The following is a 15,891-nucleotide window of genomic DNA, read 5'->3' on the forward strand; positions in this document are numbered from 1 at the left end:
CTGATCACCTGGATGTCACCACCAAGAAAGGTCCCAACCAAGCTGTATCTTTGACTTGAAGGGCCGCTGTAACGTAGTTGTTGGTGAGATGTGGGAGCATTGGATGTTATTGGTAAGTCACATGTAATCATATACAGCTATATGTAACCTAGTGTTTAGCCTATGCCAAATAAATAACTATATATATATATATATATATATATATATATATATATATATATATATATAAAACAAGTGGTAAGTAATTGTAGTTACGAATAAATGAATCAATCACTATCGGTAAATACCACTAGCTGGACTAGCTGGGGCTGTATAGAGCATTATTGGGACTTAGAACAGCCACAGGGGATTGTGGTGGTCACAATTGGAGTGTTACTGTTCCTGGTACTCATAATACTGTGGAAACCTAGGTTTTAAAGTAGATACACTGAATCACATATTGCTGCTACACTATATAAGGCTGCTATAAAGGTGGGGTGGTCGGTCCCGGGACACTCGACTCCCCCCCCCCGCTGTATCACACCCCACGTGCACCCACGGGACCCGGAGTAGGTCGGCACATGGTCACAGTTCAGAAGCAGTAGCCACTATAGTGGCTGCAGCTACAGCAAACTAGCCATGTGAGCCTCAAAATATATTTATTGTTCAAGCCAACTAGCCACACTAAACTGGTACATGTAGCTAGTGTGTTAGACACCCTGGCACTAACTGAGCACTGGTCTGCTAAGCCCAGGGTTGTGAGTTCAATCCTTGAGAGGGCCATTTAGGCATCTGGTGCAAATAGATTAAAAAAGAAGAAAATTGTCACCGATGGTGCTTGGCCCTGCCAAGAGGGCAGGGGACTAGATTCAATGACCTCTCAAGGTCCCTTCCAATCCTATGAGATAGGTATTTCAAATTCAAAGAATCAGCACAACCAGAGTTCCTTGGAATCAAAACCAGTCACAGAGAGGTTCAGCTTTCAGAATCCTGGGGTTTCTTTTTATTTAGGAAGAGAATAAAGCGTTTTTAAATATATTTCTCTGATGTACACTTAAATGCTGGTTCGTACTTTACAGTGTTCCAAACCGATCCCCTTCACACTGTTGTAACAAACAGATGACTTTAGAACAGATATTGGTTCAAAAGTCCCCTATATAAAGTTTTCAGTGAAGTAACATTTAATAATAATACACAATGTATTGTGACAGTGGTAACAAAGAGCATGGTGAATCCTCTGAGAAAATCTACTTGAGGCTTGCTTTTCTTTTTCTTTTTTTTTTGACAACTGCTTTCCATTATTAAATAAATAAGGCATGAAGGTTCTCCATACGGTTACCAGAGCAGTAGCCAGAAGCATGTGTACAGCTGCTACTACTTCTGAGTTTGGGGCTACCAGCCATCTGAAAATGTGAGGGGTAGGAGAGAGAAGCTTTTGGCATGGAGGAGGGAGAAGGTGTTTGCAGAACTGGGCACCTCTAGCAGGCCAATCTAAGAGGCAGCAGTGGTGACAGTCTGGAGGTCACAACTTTACAAACTGCCATGATGGCAACCATTTGAAAAGAAAGGACAGGACGGATCCTGCAAAGTACTGAGCACCCTCAAACCTCACTAATTTCAGTGACAGGGAGGGCCGTTGGCTCCTCACTGGGTCAGGCCCTGAATTTGGAAAATCAGATGTGGGAGGGGGGAAAAAGTGAAAACTACATAAATTCTGCGAAAAAACTGACCAAAAGCCAGATTTTGATCTTGTTTATGCCTGTGTTAACTCCTGAAAAACTGACTTTGTGATTTAAGCTAGTGTAAATGACATCAGAGTCCAGTCCAATGCTTCTATAAGTGCATGCTGAATACTATTCAGTAACGTATAACTTCAGTAACTTATACCAATTGCCAGGATCATCCCCCGCAGCTGAGTGCTTTGGGTCTGTATCTAAAGCTAGAGTGAAATGCTGTTTATGAGTCACGAGTCCTGCAAGGTGCCACGTCTGACCAAACCAAGCCTGCTCGGGGTTTATGAGAAATGGATACTAGTGATCCCTGAGATTGGGGAGGCTTTTTGTGTGTGCGCCTGCCTGCCTCTCGCTGGGCATGTGAAGAGAGTAGAAAGAATCTGATGCTGGTATTAAATACTGGAATATTGAAAACTCCATGGCAGGTGGTGGCAACTGTTGGATAAGGCAGCTCACTCAGCCACATTGGATTATTGTCAGCAGAGAACTCTGTTAGCTCCGTCAGGGATGTTGGCAGCGAAAGTGTGGGACAATGTGAAAAATACTGTTGTTAGTAACCACTGCTCTTAACACTTCTAGAATGTGTTGCATTGTTGTTACACTGCTACGTGTGAGTCACTGCCGGTCTGTTATAGCAAACCCAGACAAGTCATGTCTTAAGAGCTTGCTAGGAGGGGCAACAAAGATCTTTTGAATAGCAAGGCACAGAGAGGACCAATACCCAGACCTACAGATGAGGTGTATCTCTCTGAATCAGGAATGGCCCTTCTTGTTTGGCTTCTGGGAAAGCCCTGGTCATCAGTTTCAACCATGAGATGAATTCACCCAGCATGTAAGAGAAGGATATCCTATATGTTTAAAGTCCTAAGACTATGGACTGACTTGTCGGGGAGGTTGACAAAGATGTTACAGTAATCAGTTCTACGTTTCTCTTCAAGTTTTTCCAGTTGCAATGAGTTTGCATTGTAAACCTCTGAAAAACCTGACTGATAAGAGAATGGCTTAAGTAGGAACAACGTACGGCCCTATAGGGAACTGAAAGGTCACACTACAGTGTCTCTGCTACACTTTGCACGAAACCAAAGAGAAAGAAAAGGGCTGGGTGTTCTGAAGCAGTCTGGGGGGGGCTCTGATGGCTTTTGTGTAACACTGCATCCGGGCCACACCAGGACACTGCAGGAGATCCAAGCTTTTGCCTGCAGATAATCAAACACAGTAGCTGGAGGAGAAGCTGAAAGGGTGGGTAGTTGGTTGGTGTCTGGTGTTTGTGACTTCTGGTTGCTGTAGCAACACATGCAGGAATTCATTGTAAAGTTTCTGAAACAATCTAGAACTACAAAATACAGCTTTTCCAGGAGGTTCAGAAACCCTGTGGCAGCTGGGTCCATTGAGTCTCTATGGCACTTTTTTGTCCTTCTCCGTGTAGGCCCCCTTCCCATACAAGAAAACAAAATGAGAGACCTCAAGGCAAGAGGGGGAGGTGCAGAATATTTCCTGGCTCAAAAGAGAAGAGCTGTTGAAGTTGCATGTGGGAGCCAAAGAAACACAGTGGCGGCGGGATTCATTTGCTAGACTTGTTTTTCACCTTGGTGGCATTGATGTCTGCTTTTGTCTTCTGGATGCGTGAGAAGATCTCCTTGAAAAGGGCTTTATACTCTGGCTGACTTTGTTCCAGCCGCTTGTCCACAGCCTCCACGTGTTTGCTAAGGGTCTTCTCTATTGTCTTCCGCTCTTCCAGCTCCTGGCCCTCTCCCCGGAAGTCTCTGAAGGAGCTATCACGAGAAATGGGGCGGGAGGTCTGGACTCCGGCATGGCGCACGCTGTCCTTGTGCTGCCGGCACTTGCTGAGGAGCTCTTCGTACTTCTCCAGCAGGGCGTGGTACTGCTCGTCCACCTCCCTCAAGATGGACATGCCTCGCTTGCGCACATTGTTGGCATGCAGGGTGTAGTTGCCTTCGTGCCGGCTCACAGCGTCCTTGGCCACGATGGCATTGAGGGCAGTGTCACTGCAGCTCTTCCGGACGGGGTGATTTGGGGAAGCTGTCATGGATGCACTGTGAGTTTTACTCCCATCTTCCTCTGAGAGATCAATGTAGTCTGCTTCGGGGGCATTGTTTAGTGGCTCCAGAAGTGCTTCTGAGAGGTTGTCCTCTCTGCTAAGAAGATACTTCTTGACTTGTTTCATCTGTTGCAGCTCCAGGAGCTCGGCCTCCAATTCTTTGATGCGCAGTTTGCAACTCTCCATCTCGCACACCCGTTGCTCAAGGTCCGAGTACTCCTGGATGACAACAGTGTATTCACGCTCCACCCTCTCCTTTCGTTGTTTCTCCTGATTGACTTGGGACCTAAGGGAATTGACCATGGCCTGGAGATGCTCGTTCTCCCTCTCCATAGGGTTTTGGCTGAGCTCCATTGAAGAGCTGTGAACCTGGAAAGCATCCTCATACCTGCGACAGAGGGAGAGTGGAGTCAGTTACCGACAAAATAATGGGTAAAGAAAATCAGGGCCAAATTCCGTTTTCAGTTATGACAGTAACTTCACTGAAGTCCATGGAGGAGCTATCATGGAAATGCACAGGTGTAACTACGCAAGAGTTGGCTTGTGTTGGCTGTGTTATTGTTGTGCCTAGAGGTCACAATTGAGACTGGGGTTCTGCTGTGCTAGGTACTGTACGTACACACAAAAGACAGCCCCTGCCTCAGAAAAGTTTACAATCTAATTACAAGAGAGAGACGACAGGGGGAGGGGCAGGAAATGCAACACACAAAAGGGAAGAAACTTGCACAAGGTCACACACAGGTCAATAGTAATTTTGGGAACAGAACCCAGCACTCCTGCTCCAGTGCAGTGTCCCCTGTAAGCTGAGCACTTGGGCAGCCACCCAGGAGACAGTCAGGAGCCACCCCGCTGATCAGCAGCGCTCCCACAGCCCGCGGCGTGTGTTTCTATAGGTGGTGCACGTCCACACGTTTTGGTGCACATAAAATTATTCCATCCATGGATAATAAAAATTAGGGGGAACACAGCTCCAGTGCCCTACCCCTGCTGCTTTGTTCTTTCCCTTCACATGGAAACCAGCTGGCACTTTGCACAGGATCTGGGTTTTATATAGATCCATTGAAATGATACCTGACCAAGAGCCCTGGAGATGGAACCTATTTCAGTACATAGATTAGGTACATCTTAGCTGTTAGTGCCTCCTGTTATAGCCCTGCCACAGACTCCACATTGTCCTGGAAAACCATCGTTACTGGGGAGACCATTGCTTAGCCTCCATGACCTATATTCAATCACTAGCCCCTTTGCTGCAATTGCTGTCAGACTGCCAGTCGGGGCTGTGCTTTTGTGGCATGGACCTTATCTACATGAGAGTTACAACTGGCTTTGAGATCAGTTCCTGCCCCGGAGGCCGTTACACTAAATCTCTCCTATAGCTAAACTAGTGCAGCTTTCTGGTGCAGATACAGTCATTGCTTTTGGCAACGTGCGTGACAGCTGCCAATTTTCTGCAGGGCCGGCAGGGGGCTCAGGCTGAGGTGGGTTGGGTCTGCGGGGTGGGTGGGGGGTTCAGGCTGCTGTGGGTTGGGGCTGTGGGGTGGAGGGGGGTTTCAGGCTGCAGTGGGTTGGGTCCACAGGGAGAGTGGTGGGGTTCAAGCTGCTGCGGTTAGGTCTGCGGGGTTTGGGGTAAGGCTCATATTAGCCGGTGAGAGTTTACTCGTCTAGTGAACAGAGTTAGGTATATGTGTCCCTCGTTTTAGTGAGTACTCGTAGGTAAAGTACTTGTTGAACGGGGGATGAGTGTATACACAAATACAGCTCACTAGGAACCTGTGACCCAGCTCCCTTTCCCCCGTACCAAAGGCTAATAACCTTGTGAGCTACCACCGTAGGAATCTGGTTTTTCAGGGATTTGACTGTGCCCACCAAGGGAGGACAAAAGCAGGAGAACACCCTAAAAAGTGTTTTCCTAAAGCAACAAAGTAATAAAATTGGGGGGTGCATATTGCAACGCGTGGGCTTAACCCCTCCCTGGACAAACAAGTGACCAAAACTTGATTGTGCTATTCTGTGTCAAGGAAGTGCTCCCAAAAGAGGAGGGGGAGGTTTACAAAATGAGGCTGGATGGAAGACAACTCCGGATGGCGTAACCCCTCGTTCACTGCTTCAGCAACATGGAAACCACAGGAAATATTTTGTCACAGTGAGGTCAGGAAATCGTTTTTCCTTCTCCATCCCATTTACTCTCGAGTTAGAACAGACTGGAAGGGATAAAGTACCACCACTTCTCCCCTCCAGCTTGGATGGCTGGGCAGGAGGAGCTATCAAACACACTTCCTAATTACGGTAGGTCAGAGTGACCTCCAAATCCCAAATGCAAATTTACAAGCCAAACTGTGCAGCGAAGCAATGTGGGTAAAGTAGTCTAGGGGCACGGCGGGAAAACAGCCATATCGAAATTGAGTAGACTGTGCCTGGGGGTAGATTGTACCCTTGTCATGTCCCCTGCATTGCTCCACTAGACTGCTGTGTGTTTGTATCCCCCTGCAGTGCACTGCTTTTCTGGAGGATAGTAGGTTTATTGATTTGCTGTCTATTTAGGGAAGATTCTATCACTCAGGAAGCTGAATAAGAAATGTCCTCAGTCGGTCAATGAATTAATACTGTGGTTGGTTTTTAGATGGGGTGGGATGAACAATAACAACATATGTATTTGTACAGCCCCTAGCACAGCAGGGTCCTGGTTCAATGTGTGTTTGTACAGCCCCTAGCACAGCAGGGTGCTGGTTCGTGAATGCGGCCTCTCGGTGCTACAATACAAACAAACAGCATCAGTGTGCATGCAAAAAATGACTGCTCTGCTGTAACTGCTCCAGGAGAGGGGGATGGAGGTCACGCTCGTCTGTACAGATGCAAGCGGTAGGGAGAAGCTGCCTGCGCTGGCTGCCCCGAGCAGGAAGCCTGTCAGGATCAAGGCCTTGCCCTGCTGCAGCCTTTCTGAGGCGGACTGCCGAAATTGGACCTTTTGACCAGCATGTACGGTCCGAGTGCTAGTGATACTTTTTAAAGTCACTAAGAGTCCAACTCGCAACAGCTTCCTTAATAAATGAAGATGCAGAGCTTTACCGTTGAGGTGCTGGGTGGTCGTGTTAGCTGGTCTTTTGTTAATCCACAGGCGGCCTGGCTTTGAGCTAGCTCCCAGCTACATGTCGGAGGAAGGGTAGGGGCTGAGCTCCCTCCTCATGTGCCAATGCAAATCAGCTCGCATGCCACTTTTGGCACCCATGCCAGGGGTTGCTGATCCGTGTGCTAGACAGCGAGGAGAGAACTGTCCGCGGGGGCTGTGGGGGGGCGCACCGGCTATAGCTCTTTTGACGTAGACCAAGCCCTGCTGCCTGAGATGTGTTTCCCTACAGCAGTTGGGAAGCAGCATGCATGAGATGGTATAACCCCTCCACCCCAGTTCCCTGCCCCAGCGCAGCTCCACTTCATAAGATGTTATCTGAGCCTCCCGCAAAGGGTAATCAAAGCTCATGATTTAAGACACCAGCTAATATAGTGACCAGGTAGGACCCCTAGGATTGTACATCTGTGTGCGTTGTCTGGGGGTGGAGATCCTCTTCCTCTCAAGGGTCACAAATCAGGCCCTGTTGCAGAGGAGAGATGCTAAATCCCATTTGACTATTGCTCCCCTTTCAGGAGTTATCTCCTATGGTCCCTGAGTATTGCTTCTCTAATGGGAGGAATGAAACTCGCCCCCATCTCATGTGTGACTGGTTTCCCCATCCACCTCCAGCAGAAGTGCCAGTTTGAACGGGAAATGCTTTCCAAAGATAACCCAAGGCCGGTAAGGCAGAGGACTGTTTGCTGGTCTCCACACCCGCCTCCCACTCTCCTTGCTTCAGGGTGGTACCTGGGGCTGGAGCACAGCTCCTTGAGGCAGGGGAAGGTGTGGATGGTTCGGCGCCGCTCCCTTTTCTCCCGCCGTATGCGCAGCTGCTCTAAGCTCCGCAGCTCTTCCACCTGCTTCTGCAGCTCCTCCACCTGGTTCTGCAGCCCCTCGATGGTCTCTGTCAGACTACAGGCAAGGCAGGGTCAGAGAGAGAGGTGAGGCGAGTATAGTGTTCCTTAGTCCTTCTCCAAACACAAGAGGTGCTTCTTGCATTTCTCTTTCGAAAGGGGTATGCAAATGAGGTGCATGTTTGGTGCTTCGTTTGCATATTCTTATTTCAAAAGAGCTTCATTCGAAAGACAAAAACCAGTGTAGACACAGCTCTTTGGAAAGTAAACCCCATCTCTGAAAGAATCCTTCTTCCCTTTATTTAATGGGAAGAAGGATTCTTTCGAAGATGGGGTTTACTTTCGAAAGAGCAGCACCTACACTGGTTTTCTTCTTTCGAACGACGCTCTTTTGAAAGAATATGCAAACGAGACACCAAATATGCACCTCATTTGCATTTTCAATTTCCCTCATTTGCATACCTCTTTCCAAAGAAGAATGCAAGTGTAGACACCACCCAAGGACTTGTGTGGGGGTGGGGTGTCACCTAATGAAATTAACAGGCAGCAGGTTTAAAACAAAACAAAACAAAGACATTGTATTTCTTCACTCAAGGCACAGTCACCCTGTGGAACTCCTTGCCAGAGGATGTCGTGAAGGCCAAGACTATAACCGGGTTCAGAAAAGAGTTAAATACATTCCTGGAGGATCGGTCTGTCAACAGCTACAGCCATGAGCAGCAGGGATGGTGTCCCTAGCCTGAGTTTGCTTGATGCTGGGAATGGACAACGGGGAGGAATCACTTGATGACCACCTGTTCTGTTCATTCCCTCTGGGGCACTGACATTGGCCACTGTCAGAAGACAGGGTATTGGGCTAGATGGACCCTTAGTCTGACCAGTGTGGGCAGTCTTATGTAGGTGCTCATCCGCTGAATGTCTTGTTTAACCATCCCCTCCCACTGGAGGGGAAAGCTGAGGAAGAATGCTCTCCCTGCACTCCTTTGAGGGCAGAGCCTAATTCCTGTGTAGAGTAAAATCCTGGATGGGGGTGGGACAGGGGATTCTGTGTGCACTGGGAGAGCACTTCTGACTGATGAATGCTGCCTGAGTTTTCTCTCGATTTAGATGTGGGTGCCTACGTGTGGCGGAGACCAGTGGATGAGGAGGTGGGAGAAGAATGCAGTGATTTGGGATTCTATTCTTGAATCAGGTGGCTAGAACAATAACCTCTTGGGAATTTGCTCAGTCCAAGAATATCTCAGCATACAAAAGATTAAAGTAGGATGATGCCGAGTTTAGTCCTCCTTCTCTTCCACCCATAGAAGTAAAATGCAGAGACTGGCCATGTTTCTGCACCAGTTGGGTGTGCGATTTGTAAAATAGCTTGCAGAGCTGGGATGCCAAAGTTTTGTGTTTGTTCGGCCCTTTTGAAAAAGACGTGTTATACGAGAGACAGTGTAACAATCTGGTGCTCTCAAGGACAGAACTTGGCCAGGGTGTCCTTCTGGAAGGGAAAACATTACTGATAAGCTGGTGTTAGTTGGCAGGGGATACCCTACCCTGCTGGGTGGCTCTAGACATGGAATCAGCCTCCTAGAAATGACTGGTGGGCATTATTCCTCTCCAGAGTTTGTCATGCATCTGCTCCCATAGCTCAGGGAACAAAGGACTCAAGGCGTTTTCCAAACTGACCGATCTGCTCGTTCAGGACTGCCAGTCATCTGCCCTACAAGACAAACCACCTTACCGCACCCTGGTCCCCTGGCTGTATCAGTCAGACTGCTGGCCTAAGCACGAGCAGCAGGGAGCATTACCATTGTATCTTCTGCTGGGACGTCTTACTCTCCAGCACCAGCTTCTGGTTGGCCATTTCCAGGTCTCGTGCTGTGAGGTCCAGCTGCTCGTAGACCTTAGCGTGCTGCTCGTTCATCTGGCGCAGCATCTCCAGCTGCTTCGTCAGGTACTGCAAAAAATTCAGGAGTCCGTGAAACGTGAAGAGATCAAAGGCTGGTGATTGTGCACACGGCCTGTCTAGGAACCGTCTCTCTTTCCCTGCATCATCAAGGGACCCAATCCTGCGAGGTACTGAGATCCCTAAATGTCTGACTCCTCGGGAAGTTCAGGGTGTTTAGCACCTGAAAGGGTTGGGTTCGTCTGCCTAAAGGAACTGTGTTACCCACACTCTTCCCCAGCCTCCCAGATGCTATCTGGTGAGCATCTGCAAAGGCCCTTCCTGGCCAAAAACCAGTAATGTGTGCTCAACCATTTAAAAATGCTCCTACAGAACTGTTTCCTTTCTGCCTTTGATAGACCCCCTGCCCCCAACAGGGGGTCTATTCCCTTATTTTCCTGTGTACTCAGCCAGTGTGACATTTGCAGTCATTACATTGTTCATACTTGTGTGTCCTTTGCCCCCTCCCATTGCCCCCACTCAGAGTCGATCTTCCAGGGTTTGATTTCGCACGTCTAGTATGGAGACGGGAGGAGTAAGGGAGGTCGAAGGGTGAAACTCTCTCCTCGACCTTCCCCTGTATAGACAGGCAAGTTAGCCGAGTGCAGCTACGTTGATTTTAGCTATGCAATTGGCACAGCTAGAATTGCGTATCTGCCGTCAATTTTCTTAGTCTAGTGTAGACGTAGCTTTAGATTGCAGCCTTTTGGGGCAGGGACAGTCTCTTAGGCTACAACTATATATCAACCTTATTTTGAAATAAGCCATTTCAGAACAGCGACTCTGAAATAGCTTATTTCGAAGTAATAGCTACACACAAGCATGCGTTTTAAAACACCGCCCAGCTATTTCAAAATATTATGTGTGGAGGCATAGGCCATGTCTACACTTGGCCAAAATTTCAAAAGGGCCATGCTAATGACCAAATGGGAGAATACTAATGAGGCACGGAAATGAATATTCAGCACCTCATTAGCATGCTGCCAACCATGGCACTTAGAAAGTGCCGCGTTTCGATCGCGCGCGGCTCGTCTACAAGGGCCCTTTTCGAAAGGACCCTGCAAACGTCGCTGCTAGGAATAAGGGGATTTCGACATTTGCGGGGTCCTTTCGAAAAGGGCCCCATGTAGACGAGCCATGCGTGATCGAAATGCAGCACATTCGAAGTGCTGCGGCTGGCAGCGTGCTAATGAGGCACTGAATATTCATTTCAACACCTCATTAGTATTCTTTGATTTGGCCATTAGCGTGGCCCTTTCAAAATTTTGGCCTAGCATAGACATGACCATGCTGCCTATTTCAAAATAGTGCCACTGGACGCCATTATGGGCTATTTCGAAATAGCGCTATTTCGTGTCTTAACGTTGCCTATTATGAAACAGCTGTTTTGAAGGAGGTGTTATTTCTCCTGCAGTGAGTTTCATGACATTTGAAATAATGCACCTGCTATTTCGAATGTATTTCAAAACAGGTAGTGTAGACGCTTGCAGAGTTATTTCAGAATAACAGCTGTGTGGTTGTAGCTTAAGTCTGCATTAGAGTAGCATATATCATGATGGGGCTTCACACCAGAATGATTGCACCCTTTCTGACGGGTTGCGGAACAAGGTTGAATATGACTTAGAGCCAACCAAACAGGACCCCAAAGTTGCAGGCCAAGGTCACGTGATGGAAATAATACAATGAGGGAGGGGCGGAGGGATCCTTGGAGCGTGGAGCCCAGACTGGCTGATCTGCTCTATTAAGATTTAATCCATAATTGAATCAGTTCCTCCCATATGTGGCTTTAACTCCCCTACCCCCAAAGCACAGCTATGAACAGCCTCGCTCCCAAGGGCTGCAGTGAGGTGGCTGAAATATCCCCCCTTTTCTCACAGCTAAGCCCTTCAGATGGCAGCGGCAGCAAGGAGCTATCCTGGCCTTTGGCAGCATCTGTACCTCGATCTCCTGCACTTGTTCCTCATTGGTTGCGTACATCTGTTGCAGCGAATCCTCCAGCTCTTTATTACGCTCCAGCAACGTCTTCCCAAGTTCGGCCGCCAAGTGCAGGTCTGAAAAGGAAAAGGGATGGATTGCTGAGACCGAGGTTCCCTGAAACTGTAGATCTAAACACCAGCACGGTATTGTGCATACAGCCCTTTACCTGGGGTAGCAGCTCACCTCCATGCAGCGTGTGGACTGCTCAGACGGTCTTGGAAACTGCGTTCCCGTCTTCTCTGCCTGGACACTCTGGCACTTTTTGTAATGCCTGTGGTTTGCCTGGATCCCTCCCGAGGACATGATTTTGCTCCCACCCCTAGGGTGCTAGTTGTCTGCTGTTTTCCATTTTCCAAATGTTGGCTGCATTTCAGGGGGGCTCTGTGTCTATAGGGGCCCGTCCTAGAGCCCTCAGGGCTCAGTCTTCTATTGCAGCCAAATACAAAGGGGCCGGCTCAGTCCCTGATGTAATACAGGACAACCTTTAGGCTGTTCTAAACTATCTCTTACTCGCAGCCGCCCCAGAGGGACCCGTCTGCCAACCGGGGAGAGCTGGAGCACAGGAGACCATGGCCATGTTTCTTAACCCTAATGCAAGAGCATTGTACCCTGCCAGCTACGTGGACTTTATTCTACTCTTGGGTTATGTCTACACTAGAAGCACCTGTCGACAGAGAAATCTCGCCAGAACCTCTGTCGACAGCTTGCATCTAGACACAACTTGCTCTGTTGACAGAGAACTGCCAGACCGCACTGCCCTCTGGTGCCAGAAGAGGAATGGCAGCTCTGTAAAGAGGGCTGTCCGGCAACCCGAAGCTGTGTCTGTCAAGGGAAGTGCCCACACTGCACTAGAGATGTCCAGAGATTGTTATGCCTCAAATTTTTGAGGGATAATACTGTCGAGGCAAATGCAGAGTTCTGCGAGAGACTCTGTCGACAGAACACTTTAAGCGTGTAGATGCTCCCCGAGTTACATCAGTCGACAAAACTCTCTAGTGTAGACCCAGTCTTGGGGTCCCCATATATCAATGGACTCCCCCGTTGGCTATTTAAGCCCCCAGTGCTCTTTAAGAGGGCTGTAGCAGGGTTCAGGATGGTTGACAGAGCAGGTAAGGGCTGATCCTGCAAGATGTTGTGTGCCTTCAGCTCCCATTGTTGAGGTCAGTGAGATTAAGGCAGGACCCATAGTTTGTAAAGCACCCAGAAGTTGCGGGAGGGATCCCCAGTAAATATTATTTTCTCTATTTAAGGGCATGGTTAGCTTTGCCCCAGCATCCCCTGCCAACAAATAGTCTGACAAAATAAAAGCTGCATCCAGCCTGCGACAGACAGAGCGGCCTCTCCCCATCGGTGTCCTCCCAGCTGGCCTTGCCGCTGGCTGTCATGGCACCTGATGTCTGGCAATGAGCATCTGAGGTGGGGGCCGTGTAGAGTGGCTGCCTCAAGGGCAAACTGGCATTTGGCTACTTAACTGGCTCCCAAGTTCTTTGCACGCCCAAAGAACTTGGCTAGCTCCTGAGTCTGCCTGTCTTTCCGGACAAGACTCTAATCTCCTCGTCACTGGGTGGGCAGCAGGGGTAGCAGCTATCCCAATTATCCCTCCGTGGCGGGAGGCAGAGGGGGGCAGCGCCGGCACTGAAGTGCTAATTGAATCCCACCCTCTCTGCTTGCGGGCATTGTGCTTTAATGAGCAGCTCCTCTAGGCAAGGTGACCACTGCTTAGAGCCTGTTGCCATGGCAGGAGGGGGAGGCTCAGAGCCCCTCAGGCTTTTCCCCCCTACCCCGACTTTAATCCCTCAGCTTTCAAAATGGAATTAGCGAATTTCTATTCCAAATGCCTTCCCTCCCTCTGCATCCCAGGGAGTTAGATCTGGTGCTGGAGGGGTTGTGTTTCATATGGTTCACTCAGGGCAGGGAGGTTACTCACAGGCATCCGCTGAGTTCCCCAAGTAGGGCTAGTAACTCTGCAATGTCTGCAGGTCAGCCACAAGCTCGATGTTCTTCCCCCACCCCTGCTGTAAATGAAAACAAACCCTTTCAACATGGTGGTAATGTCAGAAACTCTCACAATCCTGGGTGTTTTTAAAGCCCCAGCTCCTGGAGTCAGGGGATTGTGTGAAACTCTCAGCTGTCATTTAAAAAGAGGGAATTGCTAATCCCCATGCTTAGAGAGAGAACCTTGAGAGGTAGACCTCACAGTCTCCAGCACCAGAAGGTAAATAAGAAGAACCTCAACCATTTATTGTGTTTAAAGTCTCATGATTTTTGATGGGGGTTTGGCTCATGATTTTAGAACATTTAGGGTTGGTGAATATGAGAAATTGGGCCTGATACAGTAATATTTCCCCAGCACATTACAACACCCACTCTGCCCTCTAAATCACTAATAGGATGAATTTCGAGATAGTTATGCTGGGTCCTAAACCATTTGCAGCTTCTTCCAGAGGTGAATTTGACTTGGCAATCAATTAGGAGGCATTGACGTTTAATTGTAGAGTACGGGGCAGAGGGTTGGTCTCCACCAGTGGTTCCCAAACTTTTCAGCATCACGCCTCCCTTTTGGTTTTTGAGAAACTCTTACACCCCACCCACCCTTTTTTTTTTTTTTACCATGGGCTAACCAACCGAGCTGCCTGTGAGCTGCCTGCCTGGGTCCCTCCCCTCCCGCAAAGCCGGGCACCGCCAGCCCCTCATCTAACCCCATTCTCCTCTTCCTCCCAAACCCACACTCACTCACCTTTGCAGGAGGCAGCTAGCTCCATGTGGGCCTTTACTAGCTGCCCGCTTTTTATAGTGGCTGTGCTGGGCCTCTCACATGAAATGGCAGGGGCTGAGAGCCGGAAGCAAGGGCCGGCTCTTTCTTGGGGTGGGGGGAATGACTGGTGGGGAGGGCTAGGTTGCCTTGCACCCCCACCCCAGAATTTCATGTGCCCAAGAGGGGCACACCCCCTAGTTTGGTCTACACTATATGGGTAGGTCAACATAAGCTACCATGGGCCAACATAGTTGTGGAAGTCTCTTCATTTAAATTCGGCTCCTGTTGAAGTAAGTGCCTTTCTACGCCAAGTCAGTAACACCGCCTCCCTGAGCACTGCAGAGTTGCGGTCAATGTAAGTCCATGCAGCGTGAGTATCGAGGTTGTGTTGCTTACAGCGACTGTTGCTGGTTTCAGCAGTCACTCCACAATGCCCCACACTCACAGGACCGTCGGCACAAGCGCGCCTGGTGACGGATGCGCACTGCCGATAGGAGGAGCCAAATACGTGCATGCAAAAGGGGTTTAATGCTGGCAGTGGCTGTGTACCAGTGTACGCTAGGTTGACATGGTTTTGAAGTGTGGACGTGGCCTGGGAGTCAGGTTGGATTCCCATCTCTGCTGCTGACTTGTCATGTGATGTAGGGAAAAATCACATCACTCCCCAGTGCTTTGGATTCCCCACCCGCATATCTACCACTTGTTAGGGGATCGTCAGCGGAAAACAGCTTCATGGCGGATGGAAGCTATGAGTATAGTATTAGTAAATAGTTCCGGCACTTTTTGATTTTACCTGTCGACGTAGTGGAGCCTGTGGGGAACAAGTCTTTGTGTGTCTGTGGTAAATGAGGATTGACTTTGGCTGGTCGTGCTGGGAGACCACAAATTATAGACAACAGGCGAGCTCTCTGGCTCTCGTCCGGCACTGATTAAGTGACAGTCACGCCTACTCCCTTTCCAGCCATGGTCTGTACTCAGGGGTGGCCTTGGTCTGAGATCTGCCCTTTTACAATCATCATAATGGTAGAGTAACTCGGTTTGAGGACTGCAATTATGGCAGTGAATGTGATCAAGATCTAGACAGAACTCAGGTATGTAGATCTTCTTCACCTTCCTTTAGCCCACAGGTCATCAACCCCCCAGCATGGGTACCAAGAGTGGCACGCAAGTCAATTTGCATCAGCACAGAAGCAGCCCCGCTCCTCCTCCCCCATGCATCCAGGAGCTTGCTAAAGCCGTACCACTTGGTGATTATCAAAAGACCAGCTAATGCTACCAACCACCACCTAAACGGCAAAGAGCTGCCGCTTAATTTATTAATGACGCTGTTGCAAGTAGGACTGATAGTGACTTTAAAAAGTATCACCTGCACTCGGATGGCACACAGGGATCAAAAGGTCAAAATTCAGCACTCTGCCTTGGAAAGGCTGCTGACCCCTGCTGGAGCCACAGAACAGCCTCCAAACTGTCCTCCGGGGACAGAATGCCGGGGGTG

General features: G+C 49.0%; 1 protein-coding gene and 1 long non-coding RNA gene across 2 annotated transcripts in view; one reads left to right on the top strand and one right to left on the bottom strand.

Annotated features, from left to right (window-relative positions):
* The window catches only part of LOC142023698 (uncharacterized), a 30,796-nt gene that overhangs the window by 4,148 nt on the left and 10,757 nt on the right, over positions 1-15,891 (top strand). The gene's annotated exons all lie outside the window — the stretch shown is intronic.
* Positions 960-15,891, bottom strand: part of CDR2L (cerebellar degeneration related protein 2 like) — a 29,636-nt gene continuing 14,704 nt past the window's right edge. The window contains exons 2-5 of the mRNA XM_075014923.1: positions 11,603-11,715; positions 9,528-9,676; positions 7,625-7,789; positions 960-4,159 (exon numbers count right to left, since the gene is read on the bottom strand). Of these exons, the coding sequence (XP_074871024.1) occupies positions 3,274-4,159; positions 7,625-7,789; positions 9,528-9,676; positions 11,603-11,715 (1,313 nt within the window). The 3' untranslated portion in view covers positions 960-3,273. The remainder of the gene's footprint in view (positions 4,160-7,624; positions 7,790-9,527; positions 9,677-11,602; positions 11,716-15,891) is intronic.

Source organism: Carettochelys insculpta, chromosome 20, assembly GCF_033958435.1.
Source record: "Carettochelys insculpta isolate YL-2023 chromosome 20, ASM3395843v1, whole genome shotgun sequence".
Taxonomy (NCBI): Eukaryota; Metazoa; Chordata; order Testudines; family Carettochelyidae; genus Carettochelys; species Carettochelys insculpta.